Raw genomic sequence first — 13,319 nt, forward strand, 5'->3', positions numbered from 1 at the left:
CCAGCGTCAGGGCGGATGTGTTACCATTTTGAGTTTTTCTAATGATGTTCAGAGGTGCATGGATGTTCCAGCAGGAATCACTAGTAATGATGCCTTGTGTCCGCTGGGTGGAGGGGCTGACTCAGTTCGATTTTATTTTGTTGGAATATTATTTGTCATTTTTCCAATTTCCTTCGCAACTCCCTCCTGAGGATGGTAAAGTGTAGGAATGCTTGGACAAGATAGGACTTGACACCAAATGAAGAAAGGGACATTATTTATTCACAAAAGCGCACTGTTATATTTCCTGCAGACTTGTCTGTAATGGACATACAGGGTAGAAAAGAGCAACTGGACAAAGTTATACCTCCAAACAAGAAAAAAAAAGCAGAGAATGCTGTGGAAACATAACTGATCCACATCTGCAAGAAAATCAAACAGCTTTGTGTTTTTAATGGAATCCTCCGTCAATGAAACATTACCCTGTTCTTAATCTTTTCACAAGCTCTTTATTTCCAGCATTTTGTGTTCTTCAGTCAGATTCCCGCGGTTCATTTATTTGCTTTTATCTGTAACAGACCCAACTGCATTGCACTCTACAAAAAAACAGCTAGGAATCCACTCCACTAAAATCTTACACAAGTAAATGGTTGAGATAATGAATCGGATCAGACCTGGAGTGAATTCCCTATTGTTAAATCAAGTTGCCACAGATAAACTGGCATTTGTACCATGTTTCTCATCACCCCAGAACACACAAAGCGCCCTGGAGCCAAAACACTACTTGTGAATTGTGGCCATTGTTTAATATAAGAAACTTCCTTATTCCACAATCTAGTTATATGGAAAGGCTGATAGAGATCCGAGGTTATATTATCCAACGGTGATGGCATCTGAGATTGATCTGCTTGTGCCTTGCAGAGAATGGAGCAAAACAGACCAATGGCGAATGTCTCGAAAGGTCTGCCCAATTCCATCAGTATTATCGCCTGTAAAGGTAATAAGTCAGTGACATGGCTCCCAGCAAGAGTAACACTCCACAGCAACCTCGGATGATAGTATGTTCAGCTTCTTCCTTTCTAGCATAACGCTCTATAAAGCCAGACTGTGAAAGAAAGAAGATAGCACATCTTGAAGTGAGAAGGTATACTTGATTTATATATTGCCTTATCACATGTTGCAAAAACGTCTAGTGCCCACCAAAGTGTCACAACCAGCAATGAGATGAATGATCAGTTTGTCAGTTCTTCATGCTCTTAGTTCAAGGAAGAATGCTAACCAGGAGAACTCTTATGGTCTCTTTCAAACAATGTCATGGAATTTTTACCATCCGCCTGGGCCTTTTAGCACTAAACATTGATCCTGCCTTTGTTCTGTATCTTTGTTTTGAGTATGTTTAAAATCCAATAGCCCTTCGTAGTTTGGGTCCACTTTTCTTAATCCAGAGAGGGTTACGTTTGGGTGATTGTGACGAAGGAGTTTGCATTTGTGTTTAACTCTTCAGTTCTAGGGCGGCACGCGGCGCAGTGGTTAGCACTGGGACATCGCGCTGAGGACCTTGGTTCGAAAGCCAGCCCTGGGTCACTGTCCGTGAGGAGTTTGCACATTCACCCGTGTCTGCGTGGGTTTCACCCCCACAACCCAAAGATGTGCAGGGTAGGTGGATTGGCCACGCTAAATTGCCATTTAATTGGGGGAAAAATAATTTGGTACTCTAAATTTAAAAAAATATCTTCAGTTCTTCCTGAGTTCCTGGCACAGCCTACACCTATTCAATGTGGCATATAGCCCGTTGCATAAATATATAAATTATATATGAACTTTACCCTCCCATTTCACCAGTGGGGGGAATGTAACACTTTGCAATTAACGGGGTTGAGCGGGGGTGCAAGAAAGAGGGAATTCATTCTTCAGTGAGCAGGTCACATTTGCAAATGGCTGAATCCACAGAAACTGAGACCAGCTACTTTGTCTTTGTGACGTAGAATCATAGAATAGTTACAATACAGATGAAAGCCATTTTTTTTGTCCATTCACTGAACCTGTTTATATCTCTCTGTAGATTATTTGTGTCACCCTCACCGCTTGCCTTCCCATCTATTGTGTGTCATCCGCAAACTTGGCAATAGTTCATTCATTTCCCTTGTCCAAGACATTAATAAATATTGTATATAATTGTGGCCCCCAGCACCGATTGCTGTGGGACTCCACTAGTTACAGTTTGCCATCCTGAAAATGGCCCCTCTATCCCTACACTCTGTCTTCTAGTAGTTAGCCAATCCTTTATCCATGTTAATACACTACCCCCAAAATCATGGGCTCTTATTTTATTAAGTAGTCTTTCATGCAGTACTTTATCAAACGTTTTATCCAAATAAATCATTATGCCCATCTAAATATGCACGGTCGGATTGAGGCCACATTCTCCCGGCTCTTGGGAATAACTGGCTGCATCAGCGAGACCTCACTCAGATGTCAATTGGTACTGGTCTCCATAAGCCATGGTGCCAGGTTGGCACTACCAGGGTGTCAGGGCAGTGCCTGGGTGCCATGCTGGCAGTGCCAGGGTGCCACAGTGGCACTGCTAAGGGGACGAGGTCTCAGGGGGCCCATGGCATAAAAGTGGGGGTATGGCAGCACGGTGGCACAGTGGGTTAGCCCGGTTGCCTCACGGCGCCAAGGTCCCAGGTTCGATCCCGGCTCTGGGTCACTGTCCGTGTGGAGATTGCACATTCTCCCCATGTCTGCATTGGTCTCACCCCCCAAAACCCAAATATGTGCAGGGTAGGTGGATTGGCCACGCTAAATTGCCCCTTAATTGGAAAAAAAACAAAAATCTAAAAACAAAAAAAAAAATTGTTTCAACATAAAGTATACCTATTGGTCAGTGGTATCACTCCTGGGGTGAAATATCCTTTCGTTACAATTTTACAAATTGCAGATTGTTGGGTTTCTCGTCTGGGATCCTAACAAGCCTACGTAACTGGCATCACACTGGCACTGAAATTCATAGACAATGTTGCTGAATTGTGTGGCAGGCAGAATGTCTTGAGCAGTGATGGGTGTATTACAGTGAGGAGTATGAGGTGTAAATAACTTCCCAGAAATGCTAGGGAACAAAGAGTCTAGTGGGAAGAAGGTATTAAGGAAATTAGTATTAGTAAACAAATAGTGCTGGAGAAATTAATGGGACTGAAAACTGATAAATGCCCAGGGCCTGATGATCTACATGGTAGGGTGTTAAAGAAGGTGGCCATGGAAATAGTGGATGCATTAGTTGTCATCTACCAACATTCTGTAGAATTTGGAACAATCCTAACAGATTGGAGAATGGCAAATGTAACACTATTTATAAAAAGGAGGGCGAGAGAAAACAGGGAATTACAGATTAGTCAGCCTAACCTCAGTAATAGGGAAAATGCTAGAGTTTATTATGAAGGGTGTGATACGGGATACTTAGAAAATATCAACCGGATTAGACAAAGTCAACATGGATTTATGAAAGAGAAATCTGTTTGACAAACCTACTGGAGTTTTTGAGGTCATAACTAGTAGACTAGATAAGGGAGAATGAGTAGATGTGGTATATTTGGATTTTCAGTAAGCCTTTGATAGAATCCCACATAAGGGGCGGTATTCTCTCAGCCTGGGGCCGGGCCGTAGAATCTCCGCGACCGGCACAAATCGCGCCACGCCGCCCCGAAGCCGGCACGCGATTCACTGCAGAGAGGAGAATCAGCACCATTGGATCCGGCTTGGTTGGTCCTGCGTCAATCCGGGGCCGCTCTATGCAGCCGGGCCGCCCGGGATAAACAAGCTAAGTCCCACCGGTGGCATCCACATCTACTCTCAGCCAGTGGGAACTCGGCGTGGAAGAGTCAGGGGGCGACCTGTGGGGGGGGGGGAGGGAGGTCTGACTCCGGGGGGGGGGGGGGGAGCCTCCGATGTGGCCTGGCCCGCGATCGGGGCCCACTGTTCGGCGGACCGGCCTCTCTAGCTGGGGGCCTCCTTCCTTCGCGCTGGCCCCAGTAGTCCTGCGCCATGTTGCGTCGGGGCCAGCACATTGAAGGAAGCCACTGCACATGCGCGCATTGGCACCGGTGCCACTGCGCATCCACGTATCTCACGGCGTCCAGTTGACACCGGGAGTGGCGTGAATCGCTCCAGTGCCGTGCTGGCCCCCTGTAAGGGACAGAATTGCTGATCCTGAGGCCGTGTTGACGCCGTCGAGAAACACGACGGTGTGTCCGACGGCGTCAACACTTAGCCTCAGGATCACAGAATCCCGCCCAAGAGGTTAGTGGGCAAAACATATGGGTAATATATTGGAATGAATTGAGAATTGGTTAGCAGACAGGAAGTAGAGTAGGAATGAATGGTTCTTTTATAAAGTGGCAGACTGAGAGTAGTGGGGAGCTTGAGCCTCAGTTATTCACAATATATATCACTGATTTGGATGAGAGAGCCAAATGTGATATTCCTAAGTTTGCTGCTGTCACAAAACTATATGGGAACGTGAGTGGCGAGGAGGATGTTCAGAGGTTTCAAGGTGATTTTGAAAAGTAGGGTTGAATTCGCCGCCTCGCGAACACAAATCGTGATCGGGCGGAGAATTGGACGTCCTGCAAATGTTTAGGTTTGCACCGGGCGCCTATGCGGGCACTATGCTCCGGTCCTACCCTGGCGGCAAAAATGAGGTTTGTGCCCTGCCCAGGGGCATGCAAAACCGGCATGTGCATGCATTTAAATCTGATTAGCGGGTTGGACACAGTATGCTCCGCCCTTCCATAATGCTCCGCCCCTCTTAGGCAGACATCAAGTGGGCATGAATTACTACAAGCATTTACAAATGGGGACTGGGCGCCAGGGAGGCTGAGGGGGAGCAAGAAGGTAAGGAAACTTTTTAAAAGTCTTCAAAGTTTTAAAAAAATTACAATTAAGGGGCAATTTAGCGTGGCCAGTCCACCTACCCTGCACATCTTTAGGTTGTGGGGGTGCAACCCACGCAGATACGGGGAGAATGTGCAAACTCCACACGGACAGTGATCCTGGGCCGTGATCAAACCCAGGTCCTCGGTGCCGTGAGGCAGCAGTGCTAACCACTGCACCATCGTGCTGCCCAAAAAGTCTTCAAAGTTGTTGAGCTTGCTAGGGAGTGGCTGCCTGTTCCAGGGAGAGTAGCGGCGAGCGACTTGGTGATATGTCTGTGAATTCGGGGTGACTCCCTCAGGATCGGGGTGACCTGTCTCAGGCTGGCATTGCTGAAGTATGTTTTTTTTGTTGTTTTTATTTTAAATTTAGAGTACCCAATTCATTTTTTCCAATTAAGGGGCAGTCTAGCGTGGCCAATCCACCTACCCTGCACATCTTTGGGTTGTGGGGAGAAACCCACGCAAACACAGGGACAATGTGCAAACTCCACACGGACAGTGACCCAGAGCCGGGATCGAACCTGGGACCTCAGCGACGTGAGGCAACAGGGCTAACCCACTGAGCCACCGTGCTGCCTAAGTATGGTTTTAAACGCATCCATTTGGTGCAAGTTACAGGCCCCTGGTTGCTCACTCTGTTGACTGCTCACTGTGTCCTGTAAATGTTCACAGAGCCTCTGGTCATTTGGGAGCCCACCCAGGCTGCCGAACTGGAAACCCTCAGACCCGAGCTGATCCATCAACAGGATGGGCGTGGCCAAGCTCAATCAGTGACACGCCAGGTGCTATCACTCCTCCGTTCACTCACCAGAAGGGCTGCCACACTGTAGGGGAGGCAGGGGTATAGCAGAGCTCACCCCAAACTAAGGACACATGACCGTGGCACACTGCCCCCCTCAAGGCAGAGGCCTCACCAGTGACACAATCAGCTATCCCACCCCTCAGGACCAGCTGTCTCCAAGCCCTGTCTGCCCACTGCACCCCTGCTCCATCCATCCTGCCCTTGGACAGGTTGTCACAACCTGTGTGTCACACCCAGGACCACATCACACTGCAGCTACCCTCCCAGCAGACGCACACTTCCCTCGCTCAACCCCCATCTGTGGGACGTGCGAACGCACAAGCCTCGAAGCATGGGGGCGATTGGTGGCACAACATCACCTTCCCAACCACAAAACCAGGTGCCACCTGCTGGCAGGATAACACACGCCCACCCAGGGAGCACCCCCACAGTAGACTCCACTAGCGAAACAGAACAGGGGCCGCAGAGCCTATCGCTGACCTGGGTTGCGGCAGAGTGGGATGATGGATGGGGATGTGGATAGAGTTCTGGTTAAAATTCCTTTTTCTTTTCTTCTCCTTTCTCTGTAAACGCGATGGTGGGGAATGTAGGCGTCGGTGCTGGAGGGAGGTGAGACTCGGGGATGGGGGAACTGGGAAAATGGCCGCAACAGGAGCGGCGCCACAGGGGGCGGGGCTGGCTCAGGAAAGCGCTGGCTTTTTCCCGCGCTAGGGGTGGGGGGGGGGGGGGGAGGAGGAAGGTAAGGAAGAGGTGAGACTCCCACACGGGGGAGATCAACGGGAAGGCGGGGGAAGCCGGGGTCAGCAGAAGTCAGCTGACTCACGGAAGTAATATGGGGGAGCAAGACTGCAAGCTGCGGATCTAGCGGGGAGGGGGGAAGGGAAGGGGGGGATATTAGGGTTGCTGCTGCACTGTCCGAGGGGGAGCTGAACATGGAAGAGATGGTCGGGGCGGGGGTTCCCCGTCTGGGGGACTGGAGAGTGTGGGAGACGCGGGCATGGGACTGGCCTAAGATAGGAGATGGCTAGTTGGCGGGGGGCGTAGCCCCCCAATCCGGTTGATCACGTGGAATGTGAGAGGCCTAAATGGGCCGGTTAAGAGGGCCCGAGTATTCGCACACCTAAAGGGACTGAAGGCAGACGTGGCCATGCTTCAGGAGACATATCTGAAGGTGGCAGATCAGGTCAGGTTAAGGAAGGGATGGGTAGGACATGTGTTCCATTCGGGGCTGGATGCGAAGAATAGAGGGGTGGCAATATTGGTGGGGAAGCGGGTGTCGTTTGAGGCCAAGAACATAGTAGCGGACAATGGAGGCCGATACGTGATGGTGAGTGGTAGGTTGCAGGGGACGGAGGTGGTACTGGTGAATGTATATGCCCCGAACTGGGACGATGCTGGATTCATGAAACGGATGTTGGGGCGTATTCCAGACTTGGAGGTAGGGAGCTTGATAATGGGTGGGGATTTTAACACGGTGCTGGACCCAGCATTAGATCGCTCCAGGTCGAGGACGGGGAAGAGGCCAGCTGCGGCCAAGGTGCTTAGGGGGTTTATGGATCAGATGGGGGGAGTAGATCCGTGGAGATTTGCCAGGCCTTTGGCCAGAGAATTTTCTTTTTTCTCCCAAGTACATAAGGTCTACTCCAGGATAGATTTTTTTGTTCTGGGCAGGGCATTGATCCCGAAAGTGGAGGGAACGGAGTATTCGGCCATAGCCATTTCAGACCATGCCCCGCATTGGGTGGAGTTAGAGCTGGGGGAGGAGAGGGACCAACGCCCGTTGTGGCGGTTGGATGTGGGACTGCTGGCAGACGAGGAAGTGTGTGGGAGGGTGCGGGGGTGCATCGAAAGGTATCTGGAGGCCAACGACAACAGGGAGGTGCAGGTGGGAGTTGTATGGGAGGCGCTGAAGGCGGTGGTGAGGGGAGAGTTAATCTCCATCAGGGCTCATAGGGTGAAGAGAGAGGGCAGGGAAAGGGAGAGGTTAGTGGGGGAGATTTTAAGGGTGGACAGGAGATATGCAGAGACTCCTGATGAGGGACTACTCGGGGAGAGACAAAGTCTCCAGACGGAGTTCGACCTGTTGACCACAGGGAAGGCAGAGGCACAGTGGAGGAAGGCACAGAGGGCGATATATGAATATGGGGAGAAGGTGAGTCGGATGCTGGCACATCAGCTCCGTAAGAGGATGGCAGCGAGGGAAATAGCTGGAATCAATGATGGCAGGGGAACTACGGTGCGGAGTGCGTTGAAAGTGAATGAGGCATTCAAGGCCTTTTACGAGGAGCTGTATACGTCCCAGCCCCCAGGGGGAAAAGAGGGGATGTGACGATTCTTGGACCAACTGAGGTTCCCGAGGGTGGAGGAGCAGGAGGTGGCTGGTTTGGGGGCGCCAATTGGGGTGGAGGAGCTGGTTAAAGGACTGAGGAGCATGCAGGCAGGGAAGGCCCCGGGGCCGGATGGGTTCCCGGTGGAGTTTTATAGGAAGTTTGTAGACCTGTTAGCCCGGTTGCTGGTAAGGACCTTTAATGAAGCAAGGGAGGGGGGGACCCTGCCCCCGACAATGTCGGAGGCGACGATCTCTTTGATCTTGAAGCAGGATAAGGACCCATTGCAATGTGGGTCGTATAGACCGATCTCGCTCCTTAACATAGATGCTAAGTTGCTGGCAAAAATGTTAGCTATGAGGATTGAGGACTGTGTCCCGGGGGGTGATTCACGAGGACCAGACGGGATTCGTAAAGGGTAGGCAGTTAAACACTAATGTGCAAAGGCTCCTAAATGTGATAATGATGCCATCGGTGGAGGGAGAAGCAGAGATAGTGGCAGCCATGGACGCGGAGAAGACCTTTGACCGAGTAGAGTGGGAGTATCTCTGGGAAGTGTTGGGGAGGTTTGAGTTCGGAGGAGGGTTTATTAGTTGGGTCAAGCTCCTGTATAGAGCCCCGGTGGTGAGTGTGGTCACGAACCGGCGGAGGTCGGAGTATTTCCGGCTGTATCGAGGGACGAGGCAGGGATGCCCCTGTCCCCTCTGCTGTTTGCATTGGCAATTGAACCTTTGGCCATGGCGTTAAGGGAGTCGGGAGTCGGGGAAATGGAAGGGGGTGGATGAGGGGGAGAGGAACATCGAGTATCACTGTACGCAGACGACCTGTTGCTGTATGTGGCGGACCCAGTGGAGGGGATGGTTGAGGTCACGCAGATCTTAAGGGAGTTTGGAGATTTTTCGGGCTATAAGCTCAACGTGGGAAAGAGCGAGCTCTTTGTGGTGCATCCGGGGGATCAGGGAAGAGGGATAGACGACCTACCGTTGAGGAGGGCGGAAAGGAGCTTTCGATACTTGGGGATTCAGGTAGCTAGGAGCTGGGGGGCACTGCACAAACTAAATTTGACGCGGCTGGTGGAACAGATGGAGGAGGATTTTAAAAGGTGGGACATGTTGCCGCTCTCGCTGGCGGGCAGGGTACAGTCAATTAAAATGGTGGTCTTCCCAAGGTTTCTTTTTGTGTTCCAGTGCCTTCCAATCATGATCACCAAAGCCTTTTTTAAGAGGATAGGCAGGAGCATTATGAGTTTTGTGTGGGCGAGCAAGACCCCGAGGGTAAGGAGGGAGTTCCTGGAGCGTAGCAGGGGTAGAGGAGGGTTGGCATTGCCGAATTTGGGTGGCTACTACTGGGCAGCCAACGTGGCGATGATCCGTAAGTGGGTGATGGAGGGAGAGGGGGCGGCGTGGAAGAGGTTGGAGATGGCGTCCTGCAAAGGAACGAGCCTGGGGGCGCTGGTGACGGCACCGCTGCTGCTCTCGACGACAAGGTACACCACGAGCCCGGTGGTGCGGCAACGCTAAAGATCTGGGGGCAGTGGAGACGACACAGGGGTGCGATGGGAGCCTCGGTGTGGTCCCCGAATCGGGATAACCATCGGTTTGTCCCAGGAAGGATGGACGGGGGGGGCTCCAGAGCTGGCATCGAGCAGGGATTAGAAGAATGGGGGACCTGTTCATCGATGGGACGTTTGCGAGCTTAGGGGCGCTGGAGGAGAAATATGGTCTACCCCCGGGAAACGCGTTCAAGTACATGCAAGCGAGGGCGTTTGTGAGGCGGCAGGTGAGGGAATTCCCGCTGCTCCCGGCACAGGGGATTCAAGACAGGGTGATTGCGGGCGTATGGGTCAGAGAGGGCAAGGTGTCAGCGATATACCAGGAGATGAAAGAAGAGGGGGAGGCTTTGGTAGAGGAGCTGAAAGGTAAATGGGAAGAGGAGCTGGGGGAGGAGATTGAGGTGGGGCTGTGGGCTGATGCCCTAAGTAGGGTTAATTCCTCTTCCTCGTGTGCCAGGCTTAGCCTGATACAGTTTAAGGTAGTGCACAGAGCGCATATAACGGGGGCGAGGCTGAGTAGGTTCTTTGGGGTGGAGGACAGATGTGGGAGGTGCTCAGGAAGTCCAGCGAACCATGTCCATATGTTTTGGTCATGCCCGGCACTGGAGGGGTTCTGGAGGGGAGTTGCGGGAATAATATCTAAGGTGGTGAAAGTCCGGGTCAAGCCAAGCTGGGGGCTAGCACTATTTGTAGTAGTGGACGAGCCGGGAGTGCAGGAGACGAAAGAGGCCGGCATTCTGGCCTTTGCGTCCCTAGCAGCCCGGCGAAGGATCTTGTTAATGTGGAAAGAGGCGAAGCCCCCCAGCGTGGATGCCTGGATAAATGATATGGCAGGGTTTATCAAGTTGGAGAGGATAAAGTTTGCCTTGAGAGGGTCTGCGCAGGGGTTCTACAGGCGGTGGCAACCGTTCCTAGACCATCTCGCGGAGCGTTAGATGAAGGTCGGACAGCAGCAACAGCAACCCGGGGGGGGGGGGGGGGGAGGGGGGGGATGTCTTTCGTTTGGGGGGGGGAGAGGTTTTTTTTCTGGGGGGCATTTGAGCAAGAAAGCAGATGAATGATCCGGAAAATTGACATATACTGGAGGAATCCAATGTACAAAGCTCTGTATCATATTGATTTGCCATGTTCATGTCTGGCTATGCGTGCATTCTTTCTTTGTTGTTACGGGGTGGGGGGGTGGGGGGGGGTGGGGGGGGGGGGGTTGTCTGTATTGTTGAAAATTTTGTTTAAAAACTTTTAATAAACATATTTTGTTTAAAAAAGAAATGGGTTGCGGCAGTCACTGGTACCCCTGTTGACAGGAACGGGTGGTGACGATAGAGGTTCCCCACGTCACAGATCTGGTGCCAGTTACTGATGGGGATGGCAGTGCGGATGGCAACATATCGGGGGGAAGAGGTGAGGGTGGAGCTGAAGTATAACTCAGGGTCACCATGTAGCCTGTTGGATTTGCACGGCAAGGGAATACTCATCTTGCTATCGGGTCTTTTCTCCCCTTGTGGAGAATGAATTTCAGAATACAGCCAGCAATGCTTGCTATCTACCTGGCCGCAGCTGCCGTTACGGATGCATGGGGGCTGGGGGCACAGGGCCGGCTCAGACAGGACCCTGCACAACAGGAACCTGCCCCAGAAGAGAAGGAGCCAGCCGGTGAGGATTGGGCTGTGGGGGTGAGACCTATGCAGACATGGAGAGAATGTGCAAACTCCACACAGACAGTGAGCCAGGCCCGTGAGGCAGCAGTGCTCACCACTGCACCTCCATGCTGCCCACAATGGAGCCCCAGTATAACGACGCCCATGCAGCAACCAGGAGCTTCATTCAGTGGTGCATCGGCGTGCTCAAGATATGCTTTTGATGCCTGGACCGTACTGGTGGGGCTCTCCAGTATAAAACCAGGAATGTCTCCAACATTGTGCTGGTCTGCTGCATTATGCACAACATTGTGCAGCAGGGGGCAGCACGGTGGCGCAGTGGGTTAGCACTGCGGCCTCACGGCGCCGAGGTCCCAGGTTCGAACCCGGCTCTGGGTCACTGTCCGTGTGGAGTTTGCACATTCTCCCCCTGTTTGCATGGGTTTCGCCCCCACAACCCAAAAATGTGCAAGCTAGGTGGATTGGTCACACTAAGCTGCCCCTTAATTGGAAAAAAATAATTGGGTACTCTAAATTTATATTTAAAAAAACATTGTGCAGCGGAGGACTAAAATACTTGACCAATGAAAAAAAAGGAAATTGACCCATGGCTTTGATGGTCACGATAGACACAAAATCTTTTACGAAAGATACAGTATCGATCTGGTTCCGTTACTGGGGAAAAAAGAGAAGTAGTGATCAAATGATTTGGGCGGCATAGTAGCACAGTGGTTAGCACTGCTGCCTCATAGCTCCAGGTACCCGGGTTCAATTCTGGCCTCGGGTGACTGTCTGTGTGGAGTTTGCACTTTCTCCCCGTGTCTGCGTGGGTTTCCTCCGGGTGCTCCGGTTTCCTCCCACAGTCCAAAGAAGTGCAGGTTCGGTGGATTGGCCACGCTAAGTTGCCTCTTTGTGTCCACAAGGTTAGGTGGGGTTACTGGGTTACGGGGATAGGGTGGCAGCATGGGCTTAAGTCGGGTACTCTTTCCAAGAGCCGGTGCAGACTCAATGGACCGAATGGCCTCCTTCTGCACTGCAGGGATTCTATAATCTGAAAATAGTGATTTTGTCTGCTTTGATGCAGATCATTCCAGCTCGTGCAGAGTGATGATATCATATTGTTAGGAGTCAGGCAGAATCAAGGTAGAAAGTCCAGCCTGGAGGTTAACCAAACCACTAATACACTGATCGGGCAGCTTCTCAGAACACCACTGTTGCTGGGCAATAGCTTACATGCCAGTTCGAACATTTAAACTATTTTGATTGCATTGCCTTAGAGCCACTGTGTAAGGCCGGTTATTCCTGTCACACTCACCCATCCTCCCTTTTCTATAATGTTCGGACACACATTTATCTCCACGTACTGTCCCACTCGGATCTCCAGCTCCTCCAGCACGGACTCCATGCCATTTTTCTGGCAGTATATAGCCAGCTGCCCTGCCAGGACGTAAATGGAAAGGATTCCACTCCAGGTCAGTTCCTTCTTCTGCCACGGTTTCTCTGGCTGGAAATGCTCATCTAGCATCGTGAATAAATAGTCACAGGCATTGTCAGAGCAAACCTCCTTGAAAACCCGGGGCCATCGCTTGAAGAAAATGGGATACTTCTCCAGGAGGTCATTGCCGGCATGCCTCAGGGCTGCTGTGGCCATGCTGGGAGCTGGTTTTGATGTCCTACCAGTCACATACCTGAGGTAATCCTGTGACATTACATAGGCCTCCTTCACCACATGATCAATGTTTAGTTTAGTTGTCATTTGAAATGGCCACGGTCTGCGAATTATGTTTCACTGCTGAGCAGCTCTGTTCTGTTATGATGGAACCGGACTCTCAAATATCAGGAGGCTGTTTATAGCATCTAAAAATAACAGGCAAGGCATCAGGGTGACCAGTCCAGGGAAATACCCTGGCAAATTATCAGTGCTAATATTCAAAAATACTGCGAGCAAAGTGTAATGAATGATTTTTAACGGGCAACACGGTGGCACAGTGGTTAGCACGGCTGCCTCACAGCGCCGAGGTCCCAGGTTCAATCCCGGCTCTTGGTCACTGTCCGTGTGGAGTTTGCACATTCTCCCTTTGTCTGTGTGGT

General features: G+C 51.3%; 2 protein-coding genes across 2 annotated transcripts in view; one reads left to right on the forward strand and one right to left on the reverse strand.

Moving 5' to 3' along the window:
• Window positions 1-239: 239 nt before the first annotated feature.
• Window positions 240-13,030, reverse strand: bcl2l16 (BCL2 like 16). Its single transcript, XM_072478319.1, has 2 exons — window positions 12,544-13,030; window positions 240-1,084 (listed from the first exon to the last, which is right to left on the reverse strand). Exons 1-2 carry the CDS (start codon window positions 12,982-12,984, stop codon window positions 962-964), a joined length of 564 nt encoding a protein of 187 aa, XP_072334420.1. The 5' UTR covers window positions 12,985-13,030; the 3' UTR covers window positions 240-961.
• Window positions 12,621-13,319, forward strand: part of fblim1 (filamin binding LIM protein 1) — a 49,598-nt gene continuing 48,899 nt past the window's right edge. The window contains exon 1 of the mRNA XM_072478318.1: window positions 12,621-12,700. The gene's annotated coding sequence lies outside the window, so the exon portion shown is untranslated. The remainder of the gene's footprint in view (window positions 12,701-13,319) is intronic.

The sequence above is a fragment of the Scyliorhinus torazame genome, chromosome 16, assembly GCF_047496885.1.
Source record: "Scyliorhinus torazame isolate Kashiwa2021f chromosome 16, sScyTor2.1, whole genome shotgun sequence".
In the NCBI taxonomy this organism is placed as follows: Eukaryota; Metazoa; Chordata; class Chondrichthyes; order Carcharhiniformes; family Scyliorhinidae; genus Scyliorhinus; species Scyliorhinus torazame.